Here is an 18,135-nt window from a genome sequence, read left to right as displayed (position 1 = left end):
CTCATTACAATAATTTTAACCTGTTTGATGTGTTTTCCACCTAGTGCCTGCCTGTATGTATCTAGGACATATATAAAACTCCTGAAAACAGCACTGAAGAGACAACTCATTAAATATCAATTTGATTAAATTTTCAAGGACTTTACTTGCTACTAGTTAAGCTTATCATTCACTATCCTATACAAATAAAAACACCAATTAAAGGCGAGTGATGAGAAGAGAGAATAGGTCATTTATTTTCAGTAACCAGACCTTCTGTCACCAATCACAGGGATCAAATGACCCAAGGGTGGGTGAATCTCTGCAGTAATACAGCCTTCAAAAGATAATCATATTCACATTCTCAATAGCACAGACAGGATCATTTAATTTCTTTAACAGGAGACAATCATTTGCACAGTATCATAATAAATAAATACTTCTGTACTAAGACACATATTATGAAAGAAGCAATTCTGAAAACAGTGTCTGTGGCTCAAAAGCACTAATCTAATCAGCTGGGAAATATTTTCCTAACTGAGGTACTCTCTAGGAAAAAAAAATCATTGGAAATCCATTTCAAAGGTTAAGGTCTTTAAAAATCAGGGAGAAAAAGTGCAAAGAATAATTTTATTTTTCTAATTTTATTCTAAAATACAAACAAGACTCATTAGATTATGTCAACATGACTCCTTGATGTAGCTTTGTCTCCAAATTCCTAACATGAAGTCATAAATATTAGGCTTGAAACTGCTGACATTTGATCAAAACTAACACCACACAAAGAAAAAAAATTATCAGTTACATGAAATAAGCAATTACCTGCTAAGTATTGGACTTTTGAATCACAAAACTTATAAAACAGCTCACAATTACCAAAAAAGACCAAAAAAGACACTAGGAATTTTTTAAAAACAAAGATGTTTTGCAGCAGAACACTAGTCTAAATCATATGAAACAACTTGGACAAGATTCTGATACAAAAATTGCAACTGAGGTGAAATTGAAAGAATATCTGCATTCAGTCCAGTTAAGCCACAGTGCCACGGAAAACCTATTTCCTTTTCTAAATGAAACAAGTTATCTCAAAACTTTAAGCATTTAAATGGTCTGAATTTCCTTTATTTGTCCATGGAATAGAAGAAAATATTTTTCTATAGCGACACAATGTGATAGAAAAGAAAAATAAACCTGTGCATGATACTGTGAGTACCTTCTTTATCACAGAGTACATCAAATACATTCAGGCTCTTTCTGGAATTCTAGAAGTTTGGGTGAATTGCTTTACTCAAATTAAGACACAGCACAAAGGAGGGGGGGAAATAAAAATGTCCACCTTCAATGCAAATTTCCATGAATTTCTGAAAAAGTAAATTTTAAAAGTTACACAGCTTTTCAGATCAAAACATCAGTGCCTTGATTATTTTAAGTGCCTTAACTTTTGTAAGAAACTTTAGGCTAAGGTTTCATTATTCCAGCTATATGGTTCTGTGCCATCCTTGCAAAAGCAAGTATTTTGAGTTTTTAAAAATTTTCTTTTCCTAGAGAACAATTATGATGGACTTCAAGGTAGTCTACTGGCAAAGAATGAGAAATGTCAGAATCTGTCCAAGTGTTCACAAGTATTAGAATGAGGAGACGTTTAACAGTTACAGCTGGATACAGGAAAATAATGTTTAAGTCCCCAATTCACTACCATCATTGACCTGAAATTAACAAAAAGCCAAGATTACTAAAATCTGTTCACTTTGTATAAGTAGTTCTAACATGATCATGGAATGGTTGGATCTCTGGGGCACACACCCTACCTAGAACCACGGCACGCGTTCCCAGTGCAGGTAAGGCTGCCACATCTACTTTAACAGATTCTGCAGCATGGCCGTTGCATACGTGGGCCTAGCCTGCCTGCTCTCAATCGCACTCTGGAGGTACTGGATGCCTCCACAGCGTTCCCAAATTTCTTCAAACTGTCTTGGCAAAATCTCAGCACCACGCTTTCGAGTCAGGCCTGTCTCTTCCAGATTCAGCTCACACATCTCCATGTCATCCTTACCTGCACAGGGGAGACATCAGAGAATTAGCCATCAATCTCTTCAGAAGCACATATTATAAACTTTATTCCTGAAATAGTTATAGTTGTCAATTCTCATAGATTCAAGAACTTTTAAACTTTCCTTCCTAAAGGAAGCAGACAGAAATCTGCTTAATAAATTCACCAGAAACAAGTTAAATTTGTCCTCCACCAAGGACTCTTTCAGAAAGTATTAACACTGCAGTTGATCAAACAAGTTATCAGCCTTAATAAAAATGCTACATTTCTTTAAACAATTATAAATCAACTGATATAATTAAACACCAATGAAAAGGTTCTCAGGACACAGACAAGTTTCTATGTGCTCTACAAGGACATAATTAATCCAAGCAATTTCACATCACAAATAAATTAATCCTCAATTAACTGGAAATGCGATCCAACTGCAGAACTCCATTCCTCCATCCTGAAATTTAATGAATTATTACATTATATATTAGACTGTTTCATTCAGAGGGTTTATAATCCTGTTTTGCTTTATAAGGTTTTTTTCAAGTGAATCATACACACCAGCCACAAGAAGGATGGGTGGCTTGTCAGGATGGAGTTCCATTTGCCGGGCAATCCACGGTCCATCGAAATGGGCATACCACCAGCCTTTTTTCTTGTTCTGCGGGTCTTTGTACTGGTCCGCAGGGCGGATGAATGGGATGCGGAAGAAGCGTTGCTGTCGGTTCATTTCGATCTCCTGCTGCCTGGCAGGAAGCTGAGACGCTGGGTTCTGCTGAGCTATTACAAAGAACAAGGAAAGTTACACCAGCAGCCCAGGGGATAATGAAAACAGCCTTTAATCCTAAAATGCACCACACATTTTTTAAAAAAGAAGAGGAAGATTCCTAATAGTAACTTTAAAACAAAATGTAAGTATTAATTACTTATAAATGAATAAAACTTAGAGTGTGATTTTAGAATTTTCTTTCCCCAAAGATGTTCCTTAACATTGCAAGTACACACACACACACACACACACACACTCCACAATACCAGCAATAAAACAAACAAGTCCAAGCAGATTCCCACAAATGACTGTATCAGTAACCTAAAACTCACATGGCAGGAGAGCAAATTAGTATTATTTGCTAGGATTTATATTTTATCTCCAAAGAGTTCAAAATCAAAGGCCACAGGATAACTTTTATGGGACTATTTATTATAAAACAAATGAACAGTAATTTCACAAATGTAAAGAATTATAGATATCTGTCAATTTAATCACTATTTCCTCAAAAAAATGGAAGACAAAAGTTTGCTCTTTTGCCAACTGATTTTGGGATTTAAAATGGCCAGGACAGATATTTTACTAGTAATATTTAGACAACTTCATGACAACACCAAAAAACTGTAACCAGTAAAAGCATCAACTTCCCCTCAGAGATATTTGCTTATTCTGAAATCAAATTTCTCGGGGCGCCTGGGTGGCTCAGTCGTTAACTGTCTGCCTTTGGCTCAGATCATGATCCCAGGGTCCTGGGATCAAGCCCCGCATCGGACTCCCTGCTCTGCGGGGAGCCTGGCTTCCCCCTCTCCCACTCCCCCTGCTTGTGTTCCCTCTCTCGCTGTGTCTCTCTCTGTCAAATGAAATCAAATTTCTCTTGGAATAAAATCCACTGAAGTAAGTGCAAAGTGTATAATATTTGGTTCTCTTTGTTACAGAAAAGAAAAAGCCTTGCTTTTCTGCTAGTACTCGACATTGCACTCATATCAATTTTTCCCCCTTGTTCAATTTTCATTACTAAACAGTTAGGTTTTTATTTTATCTGCAAATATAAACATTTCTCTGGGGCAGTACCTTTATAGCTTTGGCAGCATAATTTTGGAAAGTCTGTTTAATGTGCTTTTTACTCACAACTTTAAAAGTAGACCAACCATTCACTGAAGCTCAGTTAAGAATCTCACTGAAATGCTCAAGTATGTCAATGAAAAATTACAGAATATGTGTAAGTCAAGAACAGCCACATGGTTTTTATAAGAATTTCCAAATACTGCAAGGATGAAAATACTCTTATTCTGAACTTTTTTACACCAATAGTAAAAGCTTTATAGCAGCTGAATTTATTTCTGTGCAAACCAGAGAAAGCAAAAAGCAGTTAGCAAAGTGGTATATGCCTATGAAAGCATGAAACAGAGGCCCAGTTTTGTTAGTGACTTTAAAAAGCCGCATCACCTTCAGCATGTTAACAAAGAAGAGCTTATTTATTCTTTTGTTCCTGTAGTTCCTCCAAACTACTTACAGTTTAGTGTTTCCATTTCAAGTTTTAAAAATTACCTACTTTGCAGAAAATATACTAACCCCAATTTAAGGAACTTTTTTAAAAGGATAAGAAAAAAAAAAAAACCTTCCCTCCATCCTAAACAGTAACTTAGAATACCCAGTTGATAGGGAACTTACTATGATACTGATGGCCACTTGTTAAATTAACCTGCTTTTTTCTTTTAAAATAACAGTCTCCTGTTAACCTTAATATATTGGGTAAAATTAAGAAACTCAAGGAAAAGTTTTTGATAGTTTTTTTTTTTTTTTTTACTAATGTGAGAACTGAAATTATATTAAGGAAGCCTTAATTTCCACAAATATTCATCTGGAAAAGTACAAAGATACAGATGCTGAAAAGTCTGAAACTAATAAATGACTCTTTCACATCCTGTCATGTCATCTTTAACATATGAAATAAGTTTTAAATATGGCCCTATAAATTACTAGAAGCAGTTAAAAAAAATCAGGTCCAACAAGTTGGCAAACAAATATGGCATTATATCCAAATCATTATTGCTCAACTGACTGCAGAGAAAATTTACTGCATACTAAGATGACTCAAATTATCAAAAAATGTGCAGCACAGGGTGCTATCTATACAAGTAACAGAATAATCTCCTATTAGGAGGCATCCTATTAAACCTGTGTACATTATCACACAAAACTCAGATCTCTTTGGACAGGAATGTTTATACTGTAACAGTGTTTGAAACCAGCACCTGAAGTTAGTCTTTATACTAAAAAGATCAGCTGCTTATTGAGTTTTGCTACAATGAGAATTGTGTATATTCACAGCGTAAAGTGCCAGTTATTTTTTAAAAAGGAAGTAATTTCATAAAACAACATATTAATTTTGTTCTGCAAATATATTTTGGAGTGATCCAAATGAAAGCATCATCTCAATTATCTTAGCACAGACAAACCAACATTAATGTACAACTCCACTTAAAAATTGTAGCAAAACAATGTTTAATAGAAGTTAGTACTTTATAAAGTATTTTTAACCCATCTTCCAGTTAGCTCATAAGTTACCACCCATTGACTTACGTGAATTGTTCAAAAATGGTGCAAAATCTGTGAATAAATATTTTATGTTGAAGATAAAAATGGCAAAACTGTTAAATGAGCATTCTTGTAATTTATAAAGCCTTCCTAATCAATCGAGGTGGTGACTAACAAGTAAACATCCTGTCCACAGCCAAATACTCTCAGAATTACCTACAAGTAGATGCTGCTTTCTGATTTAAAAAAGTTAAAAAGAAAAAAGCTATTTTGATTAAGCTTTAGGAAACTCTGTTTGATGGACATATAAAGAGAACCTAAATTTAAAAATTGTATTTCAGGGTGCCCGGGTAGCTCAGTCGTTAAGTGACTGCCTTCAGCTCAGGTCATGATCCCAGGGTCCCGGGATGCAGCCCCATATCAGGTTCCCTGCTCCGCGGGAAGCCTGCTTCTCCCTCTGCCCCTCCCCCTGCTTGTGTTCCCTCTCTCGCTCTCTCTGTCAAATAAATAAATAAAATCTTATAAATAAATAAAAAATAAAAATAAAAATCGTATTTCATTTGTAATTCTGGGACACAGTAATATTCAAACAAACATCCAACACGATGACTCAGTAATAGACATTCCAGTACCTTCAAAGCATTATTAGAATTTCTGTAGAAATTAAAAACTTCTAAATTCATCAAAAAATAGATGCCTTACAGAAAAAGTATTGCCATGTTTACATACACTCAGTATGTTTTAACTTCTTCAAATTGTCTAAATCTTTTTTTTAAAGATTTATTTATTTATTTGAAAGAGAGAGAATGAGAGAGAGGGAGAGCACATGAGAGGGGGGAGGGTCAGAGGGAGAAGCAGACTCCCTGCTAAGCAGGGAGCCTGATGCGGGACTCGATCCCGGGACTCCAGGATCATGACCTGAGCCGAAGGCAGTCGCTTAACCAACTGAGCCACCCAGGCGCCCCAAATTGTCTAAATCTTAAACTCATGCAATTTTTATTTTAGGAACTATGAAATAAAACCACTCTCCAAAGTCAGCCTTAATCAACTAAATATTCTGAGTCCTTACTGTGCAACTTGCCACTTTCCCAAGAATTATTTCTGGGAATCTCTTTCTGTAGTAGATATGAGGAGAGCATGCTCACCCAGTACAGCACACGTGAGGAGGGACTGAGGCTCTCCACGCCCAGTTACAAGACTTAACCATGATTTGTCAATGTATTACTCTTAAATAATATCTAGTTATGTTTTTTGTTAATCATAAGTTGTCATTTTCTCAAATTAAGGAATTCTAATCCTTCTAAATAATTATTAAACTAGAGAGTAGTTCCTTTTACAGGATGATTAGCTGCCCCGTTAGGAAACTAAGCACAGAATTTTCTCAACTGTTAAGCATCTTGATGCACTTCACCTTTCCTTTAAACTGTACTTCTGTGTCAGAATGTGTTTTACATGGGAAAAAAAATAAAGAGAACAATAAGTGCTTTTCAGAGCAGAAGTTACATTTTATCCTGAAATTTGCCCGTAATCAAATTCTTTGAAGGCTACATACGTGTGGAGTGTGTTCACATAAAATTCCTAAATTTGTTCATATATACCTAGAGGGGGGACTCGGGAAATTTTCTTAATCTACTCTTTTGTTCTTCCAAATAGTATATTATGAATTGAAACAGTATAAGAACAAAGTAAGCAAGGTAAAGCTGGGTGAGTACAGTACCAAAGTTTGGTTTAAAAACACAACAAATATTTGTGTGTTCATTAAAAATGTATGTGCCATATATTACATTACTTTTCTTGTTTTAAGAAGTGCAATCATTCAGATGTATAAATTTGGGGGAAAAAACATGATGAAAGCCTTTCAGCTAAAGGCCATAATTAGAACACTACAGCTAAAAAGGTTATAGCTAGAAAGAATAGCCCATTGCCATTTTTACGAAACAAAGGTAACTGGCTAGAAACTTGGTACAGTGAACTGCTAATGGAATCATCCTGTTATCTTTAATTCCCAGGGATAAATTTATAAATTGGAGAAGAGAGCGGTGGTCACAAGAATATCAATGTTTCGAGGGCCTTCCGCCTGCCATTTCCTAGTTCTGGGTAATCTCCCATTGCCCTTCCAGAGCATTATACTCTGATGACACCTCCTGAGCAATCACTAGCAGTAACATCTCTCTTATTAATAGTATTTCCTTTACTCAATCTATTCTTTACAACTTGGAAGTACTAAAATTCTACCATTTAATTGATTTTAATCAAACATTGTTTTTATTTGCTAGAAAGGTAGTGAAGGAGAGCTCATTTTCTATGTCACTTGGGTCATGTATTGCTAACTATACTATCAAGTGCTGGGAATACACTTTTTAAATAAAGACATTAAACATGTTGTCACCTGGATGTTGACCACAATTAAGCTAATACATTGTGCCAGTCTGAAAGTAGCAAACTGAACAAATGAAATTCCAATTATTGCTTTAAGACTGAAATTACAACTCATATATCACAGGTATCCTCAATTAATGTTAAAGCTAGTGCATACTTTACTAGGTTAGGTCTATCCTTCTCTACTTTCCAATTTCAAGTATACAACTTTGTCTTTTGCATACATAACAAAGTAACAAAATTTATTTTTTGAATCTCAGTCAAAAAATCAAATCCTGGTATAGGCAAAACTGGTCTAAACCAAATTACTATTTCTCACTCTTATATTTTGACAAGATTGTAAAATAATGTTTGCAGCAAACGTTATTTCACAATTTTCTTTACATTTCCACATGTAATCATTCTATATGTGTATATATGTATGTGGAAAAAATACATATTTACATTACTGCACAACTTCTTCAGTATAGATAAGAATATTCTTATCTCCAAAATTTATCTTAACTAAATTCAAATACTTCTTAATAAATATGACTTTAAAGATATAATAATATAAATAATGCCATGAAAGATAAGCCATTGTGGTTTCAGGCTCAACAGATCACAGCTGCACAGTAAGAGAAAATTTGTATTGTACACTTTACCCAAATGTCTTATGTATAGTTACATACATTATATATAGATACTCTGGAACATTTAGAAGTACAGATTTGTTTTTACCATAATCAGTAACAGACTTTGGAGCACGTTGCTCTGTTTCAGTATTTCTCTTCTTATTCTTTGATTTCCACGCATGATACACTTTTAGTCTCCTGTGAAATTCTTCTCTGCAAGCTGCCAGGAGCTCAATATCTATGGATTACATAGAAAGAGCCCCCCCCCAAAAAAGGAATTAGCATCCTAATTTAATTGTCTAACATTATTACTCTGTGACATAAACATATATATTATACATATGCTAAATTTTTTGTTTTTAAATAGTAATCAAAAGTAAGCACATTATTGATAAAGATGAGCATTTTATGGTAATATTATCTTTTACATTTACAGAGCATTTTCTTATGCATTATTACTATATCATTTGCTCCACACAAGAACCCTGGGCTAAATAGTCTTTTATAGGTGAACCTGAATCAAAGAGGGTAAATCACTTGTCCAAGGTCAGAGGCCACAAAAATAGAGTAAGAAGTCACTGTGCTCAAATGCAAGCTAGATTTACGTGCAACAGATTTTTTATGTTTGTAATTATGCGGATAACCTCAGTGAGGAGGGAGAGAACATAGCAAGTTCTATACAGTTATGGCACCTTAGTTCCTAGGCATAACATCCTAAACTCAAACACTATGATTTAAACAAGAACACAATTATGTGGAATCATCTGGATATAGCATTTACTGTTCTGCTGGAAGAAAAATAGCTTAAAAAGAAAGGACTGCATTGCCATTTTTTACTTTGCATACATAGGTCAAGATTCTGATATATTGGTATTTAACTATTCTGAATAACATTAAAAGGGTCAGTCATTAACGCAGCCCACACCATAATTTCTCCATGCTTTTCTGTCTCCCACATAGATAAGAGACAGGCAAAATGAATTTAATAAGTATGCCTTTCCTTTAGGTTTGTGAGTAAACTACATCTTCATTTCAAGGTGAGAATAACAAAGAGAATGGCTTAATTTATATGCCGAAAAAGAAAAAAATTACACCCCAATCTAGGTATTTCTTTATTACCTGTCAGCCACAGAGCCTTCCCATTTCTCATCTTCTCCATACACTTACCACAAGAAGTATTGATGGTATCACGTAGTTCTGCATATTTCCATTTACTGAGATCATATTTCTTGGTACCAGCAGCTGCCTTGGTGGCTTGTACAGCAGGACCTCTGTAATTATTATATATTTTTGCATGTTTAAACTAGAAACATGAATGAAATGTTGACTAAAAGGGCAAGAAAGTGAATCTAAGTTTGAGAAATAGAAATAACTACTAGAAAAACATATAATAATTTCTGTATCTTTGACAGAGGAGATTAAAAATGGTATACTATAGGATTCCTAGGTAAATTAAAATTTTCCAGTGTGCCATTTAATAGCCATATTATGTTTTCAATCGGAACTTCTAAAGTTAAAAAATATACATTTATATATAGTCCTCAAAATCAAAAAGGAAATCCTCTTGATTTCTGGAAAAATCATTAGAAGCATTAAGGGTTTATGAGCCGCAAGGCCACACAGTGCAATCACCTACAGATTACTGAAGCTACAGAGAGCCAAGCCCCAGCGAAAGCTACTGGCTCAGAACCTCCCTGGATGTTTGCAGGGTCAGCAGGTAAGTAGCCAAACTGCAATCCCCTGCCTTTGTCATTAAAGATGGGCTAAAAGAACAGCCAGATTCTGGAAACCCCTTTGCATCACTATTAAATAGAACACTTAGGAAAGTTCTATAAGGAAATAAAACGACACTCTCATAGTCAGTGAGTAATATGACAACTAGTAAATTATGGAAGCAGCCCAAGTATCCATCGATAACTGAATGGATAAAGAAGATATGGTGTATATATGCAATGGAGTATTATTCACCCATAAAAAAGAATGAGATCTTGCCATTTAGAATAACAGGGATGGAGCTAAAGTGTATAATACTAAGTGAAGTAAGTCAGTCAAAGAGAGACAAATACCATATGATCTCACTCATATGAGGAATTTAAGAAACAAAACAAATGAGCAAAGGGAAAAAAAACACAACCAAGAAACAGACTCTCAACAAAGTGATGGTTCTCAGAGGAGAGATGGGCGGGAAGATGGGTGAAATACGTGATGGGGATTAAGGAGGGCACTTGTGATAAAGAAAAATAAAATAATAAAAATGACTAGACAAGACTCAGAGCAGTGAAATAAAGATCATGCCCAAGGTCCCACACTGCTAGTAAATGGTGGCACCTGGGATTGAAACCCACATTGTTCTGACTCTAAAGCCTTGGTCTTAGTCATGACTCTACCTTCCTTTATTTGCTTTATTCATTTTAGAGACATTAATGAGCACCCACTTAGGCCAGCCCGTCACCTGTGCTAGGAGCTACTGACACAGAGTTATGTAAGCTAAAAAATAATAATAATGAATTAATTAATTAAAGGAAGAGGTTTTAGGTCATGAGGCTTCCTGAAATAAAGGAATTTATTCCTTCATGTTAAGCTTAGCAATGAAATAAATAAGGTACTTTGCCTCTTTAAAAGGCCTATTTATGCTTTCATTTTAGAGAATAAAAAATAGCACACTTCACTCTACATACTTAACAATGGTTAGACATGATGATTGTCAGTAACATATAAGTCTGGCTGAAGAATAATGTGCAGCCAGTTAGTTCTTCCTGCATTTTTATGGTTCAAATCTGTTTTAGATTTATTGCAGAATCTATCCTTTTCATAAGCTGTGTGACTGGCAATTTTCCATGTAGCTTTTTCCTCTTAACTGCTTTGCTCAAAAAGAGCCAGCTGTGTGTCAGCAAGGTCTCTCTATTACCCTTAGCAATAAATTGTTTTAACATTTATTCAAATATTCTTTTTTTCTCTTCTACATCCCTAAACCACCATTCAGTAAACTAACAAAAAAATTCTCTTCTTCCTAGCTCCTCTAAGAGTCTTTTCTAGGAGAGCAGCTGAAAATTATTATGGGTTTTTGTTATTTTCTTTAGAAAGACAGTGAATTTACATAATGTACGGTTTTATAGATTGTCAGAATATACATGAAGTGCCAACACACATAAAGGTATATTTTGATAATTTAAAAAAATAACATTGAATTCAAATTATTATTGCTTAAAATATGGTTTAATATTACTAACTTTTCATTCATATTACATCAAACAAAATACATCTGCTAAAAAACATATTCAGCATCCTAAATACACAAATGAAATGCATTTAAAATGCTTTTCCCCAATCTCTGGAATTATTAAAATAGTAAAATAAAGGTATAATTTATTGACTACTTAGGTTTGTTATAAAGACAATCATGTAAATGATATACTAGGTAGTAAAAAAACTGACTTCTGATTTTTAAAAAAATGTATTAAAGACTTTCAATTAACTCTAACTTCAAAATTGACAGTTAAAATGTTAATGATTCATATCCACTTGTAAAGGACCAGATCCTGCTGGGCAGTCATATTCTCTGGTGGCTCAATTTTTACATCAGTGGTTTTTAAACCATGTGCTATGGGGAGGAGGCCCTCAGAAGCCACACCCCTTCTCTGCTTCCCCTTCAATTAGGAACTAGGCACAGAGCTTACCAGTTGGCATGGGGGTGCAGGCGGGAGGGGTAGGGGCAACAGCGCCTCCACAGAGAGTTTCAAAACATTTATTTTGTTTGAGAGGAAAGGTTCCTCTACTGAGACTGACCTGGTGAGGCCAGTGATAAACATGGCAATGCTACCAACAAGGAATAGTCCCATCCAAAATGCCAATGGTCTCCCCATTGAGTAGCACCAATTTAGAACACTTATCTTTTTCTGTTAATGGTGGTATAAGGGTGAAGTGACATTTCTTGTACAGAAAACTTACATGGAAAGAATAGACTATTCATACAACAGGTTCTGGTCCAAATAATGAACAGTGATTTAAAAACATGATTTTGAGGTGACACTTATTTCCCCAAATTCCACTACACTAACCTACTTAGAAATTCTGACATTTCTTTCTCCATTTGTTCCCTATAAGAAAAATGACAATACAGCACAGTCATATAAAAGACAACTACATAAGTTACCAAAAGATCTAAAAGTGTAATTAAAAATATATCTTTTCAAAAGGAATGATTTATTAACCATTCACTATCATTTTACTTTGTGAAAGTTAATCATAATATACTTTTCAACATGGTATATAACCATAAAATACAGCAAATTTTTGTTTAAATACAGCTTGAACTCCATTTAATTCTATTATCACCCTACCTCAAGGTTTTTTCTTTTTTTTTTTTGAGATTTATTTATTTATTTGAGAGAGAGAGAGTGCATGTGCATGCATGAGTGGGGAGAGGGGCGGAGGGAGAGGCAGAGTATCAAGCACACTCCCCACTGAGCACAGAGCCCAACTCGGGGCTTGATCTGATCTCAGGAGCCTGAGATCATGACCTGAGCCAAGATCAAGAATTGGACACTTAACCGACTGGGAGACGCCCCGGCACCCCCTACATTATCACCCTACCTCAAGATTTCTATCTTAGTATCCAAGAGCATCTGTTTCTACCATCTCTTTCTCCTAAACCTTCCTCCATTTTTTCCCACAGCAGATTTTAAAGGGAATTCACAACCTTTCTAAGCTCTTTACCTTGTGGTCTGCTGATCATATAGTGATTTCCCTGTATGCCCCAACACTACCCTGGAAGGCAATCTTTACTGATTCAGCATCTCACTTGACCCTACGTGATTGCTATAGGAGCTGCATCAAACAGACTAGACAGAAATGGTTCCGGCATCCAGGTGCTTTTTTCCTTTTAACCTTCCCAAACTATATGCAAATGATCACAATTTCACCTTAGGTGCACTGGTTGTAGGGCTGATTTAATTCAAGCTCAAATGGTAACTATAAAGCTATTGTTCTAATGGTGGGAAATAGCACCCAGAGATGTTTTCAAAACTTTTGGTGCCCTATGGTAACAATGCTGTGGTGAGAGCGCACTGAGGAGCGGAGGGGTCAGGCGTGCCACAAGGAACAAGTGCCCGGGTCCCATGTGACATTAACACGTCCACTAGACAGAGGTGAAACACACCCACATACATACCGTTTTACATGTAAACAAACTTTTACATGTAAAGAGCCTTTTCTTTTTGGCATGGTTTTAATATTCACAGAGTTTTTCCAGGAATGCAACTATTGTAGGGAGAGAAGATTGTACTTAAAACTCTGTTTAGAACTTTACAAAGTACTGTTCACAATTTCATGCCATTCCATTGACCAATATAACATTCTTATATCAATTTGCATTTGTAGCTGTCACATTTATGGTGATGCTATGTATGAATAAAAATATCTCAGTATTTGATTATGTTTTCCTGTAGTTGTGAGCAAGCACTTTCATATTAAAATAAGTATTTTTTTATTATAAATTACTGCCCTTTCATTTCTCTTTTACATGTAATGTTTGGAGAGAATTATCTATGCAGGTTGCATAACGTATAAAACAATTGTCATCGGTATTAGGTTCTGACAAAGTTGAGAACATCATTATACAGGTTATAATTGGGGTCCTAAAGTGTTAAAATTCAGATTTTATATATATTCCCGAGTTTTATATATAAAGGACATGCAAAAAAAAAACCACAAAAATTTACTTCAATGAGGAAACTATTTCTCCTAAAAAGTAACCATAACCTGTTAAAGAAAAAAAAAGGTTATAGGACTCTAAATCAAATTTTGAAAAGAGAAATGACATACGGTGTCATTTTGGGTCTTGCTCCATCGATTCTGTGAAAAATAATATATTTTGGTTAATGTCATTAAGTAATTCTGAATCATGAAAAATTTGGATTGTGGCAAATTTGTGTTTCAATGACTTAAAATTTTAATCTTTAAAATTTTCCTTAAAAATTATGAGAAAAGCATAAATTAAAGGCATTCAATGAAAATTAAAGAGCAAATTTATTACATCTAGATTAGAAAATTCATACACTATGGAGTATGCTTGTTTTTAACAGAATCTGAATATTATTTCATAATTTTAGGTAATGTGAAATCACTTTGCATCAAGGATCATATGTATAATTAGTTAAGATATTTTAAAAATATATGCAGAAAACAATTCTTACTTAGGAGTTACTGGACAGGAATCCGAGCTGGAAAAGTAACTTGGAAACTGTTTAATGCAGCAGAATCCATTTACGTATATTTTTTAATGCATCACAGAACCCAAGAATGACATTTTCATACTATATATTAAGAACAGTATTACTTGAGAGTTCTTACTCACAAATTTGTCAGAAATAATTCAGTGCTAACAAAGGTAAAATAAACATTCAAAAACATTTACTTGTAGCCCATGGAGTAAAATTAAATGATCAAACATGGAAAATATGTATAGAACATCATCTGTAATGAAATGTTAATGCTTGTAGTACAAAATATAAAACAACCCAGGAGGTTCTGAAGGGTAGGAACTCATGAGGACTTGAGGGTCAGGGAAAGCTTTCCTGGAAAGGGCTTCTAAAAAGGACTTAAAGGGGCGTTCCACAGAGGAGGGGACCACAACCCAGGAGCTGTCTCACAGGAAAACTAAAACTAACTCTTATGCCATTCAAGTCATAACACTGCTTGAATATCTCCTAATTACTTAGCAGTGGTACCATTACATCGTTAATTCTGCTTAACTTAAATCACAGGTAACTTGTCATTTATGTTAAAGGTATTGAATGATCCATGAGAGACCACTCACCCTTGGAAGATGGGAAGGAGTCCACATGAGTCACTATCTTATACATATTATATGGAATGGCACTGGATATAGTTTAATATTTCAAATGCTTAAACGTAAAGCTTGGTTGGCCATGAATACCAATACTGACTCCAATAATGAGGCCCTTAGAAATGAACTTCAGCCCTAATGAAGCCCCCTTGGGTAAACTGCGATGCTTCCTCACGCACATTACAGCTGAACCAGCTGTAAGAGCTTGGTTCATTTAGGAGACTGGCCCAGCTACTACTCAGTTACACACAAAGGCACCCAGCCATTCCAACATAACCCAGGTGGAAGGAATGGAAGAGGAGCTGAGCTGAGTCTACAGTTACAAGAGCCACAGCCCAGAGAAAATATTTAATTACAGTGAAATGTTAACAAAGAGCTCAAATATTGGGACTCAAACCCAAGAGCTTAATAATTATTATAATACTTTGTGTTTAATAGGCCTATTCAGTTTATTTAAATATAGTTTCATATACAGTTCAGATCTTAGAGCTCGCCAATGTAATCACTTCCTAGAAAAAGCATGAAGGCAACTTAACAAACCCTCCTTTCCATCCCTGTTTTAGCGAAATAAAATCTAATCACTGCCTTGCCATGTCAACCAAGTTTTTTCCTTTCATGAGGAAACAGCAACACCTAGTGGTTACACTTTAATTATATTTTGTTATAAATAGTGCTCTGACATTCTGAAAAACATGGTTACATGAATCTATGTGCCTCTCAAAATATATACACAACATATATACCTACATACAAAGGAACCCCACAAACTAGTTTTGCTCTGTTTTTACTAATAATCAAAATAATGAATGTTTCCACATTCTAAATTTTAAAAAATAAATCTGTTATATTAAGACCTTCCTGCAACTTTTAACAAGAACATCCATACTTCTCCACACTCCCAATAAAATTCAGTATTTAGAGATAATCTGGAAACCTGGGGAGCTAAAACATTTCAATATGATAAACCTTCCTTCTTGGAAAGGGAAATCTATTGTGAAACATGATGTGCATGTGTGTGAAATTTTTCTTCATTCCATGTTAGGGTGTACGATATATTTAAAAAAAATTGCCTTAGGAAAATAAAAAATCCCAACCTCAAATATATTAAACTGGATTATAATATACTCACTGATTTCTGTGCCAGTATTTAATGGCAGGTATTTACAAATTAGATGTCCACTTTTTTTATAATACTCCTTGACAATTTTGGAGTAAAAGTGGAGATGTTCATGAACTATCAGTTATATTTTTCAATAGTTCCACAATTTGATGAAATCAACTGTTTCATTTGTTTGGGTATAAAGGTGGATACAAATAATTTTTAAATGATTTTACTTAAATAGATCTAGGACCTAAAGAATATGATTTTCTCCCAGGCCCTTTGCACAGAAATGAGAAGCAGGGAGGGAAAGTGTGCAGAGGTGCCACGCCCCACCCAGGGACCCAGTACCTCCGGAGGGTCAGGTCGGCCTGGGCCTCGTCGCTGATGAGCTCGGCTTCGCTCCGTGCTATCCGCAGGGCCAGCTCGCGGTCCCGGCGCTCCTGCTCCAGAACCGCCTGCTGCTGGCTCTCCTCCTCCCGCTGTCGGGCCAACTGCTCCTCCACTTCAGCCTGCCAGCAACACAAAGCTCTCTCCACTTCTTTACATAATCGACACCACCTAAGACTGCTCTGCTCCACCCACATTCTTTACTAAGGATACAAATTGTTTGACCAGAAATCTCTCCAGTCTCCATTCTCTTCTAGATTTTGATTAATGCTTCCTCTCTTTCTCAAATCCAAGAGAAGGCAGAGGAACCATTCTATTACCAGGAGTACCCCAAATATCGCATGAGAACCCCAGGTATCACACTCACACCAACAGCAGATGTCAGGGATTTAAAGGCTGGTTGCGCTCAGGATGAATTATGAAAGCCAAGACAAAAAGAAACTCAAAATACATGATTATTCTCAGACACAGACTTTTAAAAAAATGGGGGTAGGGAGAGTATCTTAATCCTAACTTATTGATGCTAGTATCTACAAAGTTATAAAATTACAATTATGTTTTAAGTGAATATTCATTTGACTTTCCCCTAAGTATAGTAACAACAAACTAATATTTATTGAACTGGGCACTCAGCTTCTAAGTGCTTTAAACATACGTCAACTCATTTAATGCTCACAAGTATCATTTATCCCCATTCCACAGAGAAAAAAACTGTAGCCCACAGTCACTCATTGTGACTTGTGTAATGTCACAATTTCTATCACTGACAGAGCCTGGATCTGAATCCACTTCCCTAGTTCCAAAGTCCCTCCCATAATCACTTCAGAAAATGCCTTTTGTCTCTGGGGTAAACCAAAGACAGCTTATGTAGCAAATCAAAATTTGTTCTCAACTTCTTTTGTTCTATAATTTTGTAGATTCTGTTTTGAAAGAAATTTAGTGTAATAATTATATACCTGAATACGTTTTTCATCATCTTCCCTTTTCTTTCTCTCTTCTTCTTCTTGCTTTCTCTTTGCTTCCATCTCAAGTTTCCTAACAAAAAATAGAAAACTCCTCAAAACCTTAATAGAAAATAACTCCTTCAGAAGGCAATTTAACTATTAATAAACAGAAGTTACAGAATGGGGACTTAAATTAACCTCCTGGCTATATATATTATCAGTTTACTTTGAAAACAACAAAATCTAACTCTACCAACAGTAATTCTTCTGTAATAAACAAAAACAAATATAATTATATTCTATAACCTTTAAATCTGTTAGATTAACTTGGTTATAAAGCCCATCTGCAAGGTCCTGATCACATGTGTCTCCCTCTCCTCCTTCTCTAGTTAAACAACCCTTACACTCCTGTCTGCCCTATGGCGGCAACCTTCCAAAAAGTTATCAGTCTCAAAAATGCAGAAAAGAAGAAGTGCCTTTTTTCTTGCTTATAAAATAGTAACAAGTCACAGCTTTAAAAAGAAGTTAAGAAATC

General features: G+C 35.3%; 1 protein-coding gene across 9 annotated transcripts in view; it reads right to left on the bottom strand.

Annotated features, from left to right (window-relative positions):
• Positions 1-209: 209 nt before the first annotated feature.
• The window catches only part of MYO6 (myosin VI), a 144,020-nt gene continuing 126,094 nt past the window's right edge, over positions 210-18,135 (bottom strand). For 2 of the 9 annotated variants that reach the window (XM_025890630.2, XM_073905243.1), the window contains 10 exons: positions 17,613-17,691; positions 16,618-16,778; positions 14,515-14,541; positions 14,144-14,173; positions 12,379-12,417; positions 9,488-9,591; positions 8,427-8,558; positions 5,373-5,399; positions 2,582-2,800; positions 210-2,032 (listed from right to left, as the gene is read on the bottom strand). In XM_025890630.2, coding sequence (XP_025746415.1) covers positions 1,833-2,032; positions 2,582-2,800; positions 5,373-5,399; positions 8,427-8,558; positions 9,488-9,591; positions 12,379-12,417; positions 14,144-14,173; positions 14,515-14,541; positions 16,618-16,778; positions 17,613-17,691 — 1,018 coding nt within the window. In that variant the 3' untranslated portion in view covers positions 210-1,832. The remainder of the gene's footprint in view (positions 2,033-2,581; positions 2,801-5,372; positions 5,400-8,426; positions 8,559-9,487; positions 9,592-12,378; positions 12,418-14,143; positions 14,174-14,514; positions 14,542-16,617; positions 16,779-17,612; positions 17,692-18,135) is intronic. The other 7 variants (XM_025890631.2, XM_073905240.1, XM_073905239.1 and 4 more) reach the window with 7 other exon arrangements.

Source organism: Callorhinus ursinus, unplaced genomic scaffold (assembly GCF_003265705.2).
Source record: "Callorhinus ursinus isolate GAN/ISIS: 27379988/994484 unplaced genomic scaffold, GSC_fseal_2.0 scaffold22, whole genome shotgun sequence".
Classification (NCBI taxonomy): domain Eukaryota; kingdom Metazoa; phylum Chordata; class Mammalia; order Carnivora; family Otariidae; genus Callorhinus; species Callorhinus ursinus.
Note: the sequence above shows the minus strand (reverse complement) of the source record. Positions and strands in the feature narration are given on the sequence as shown.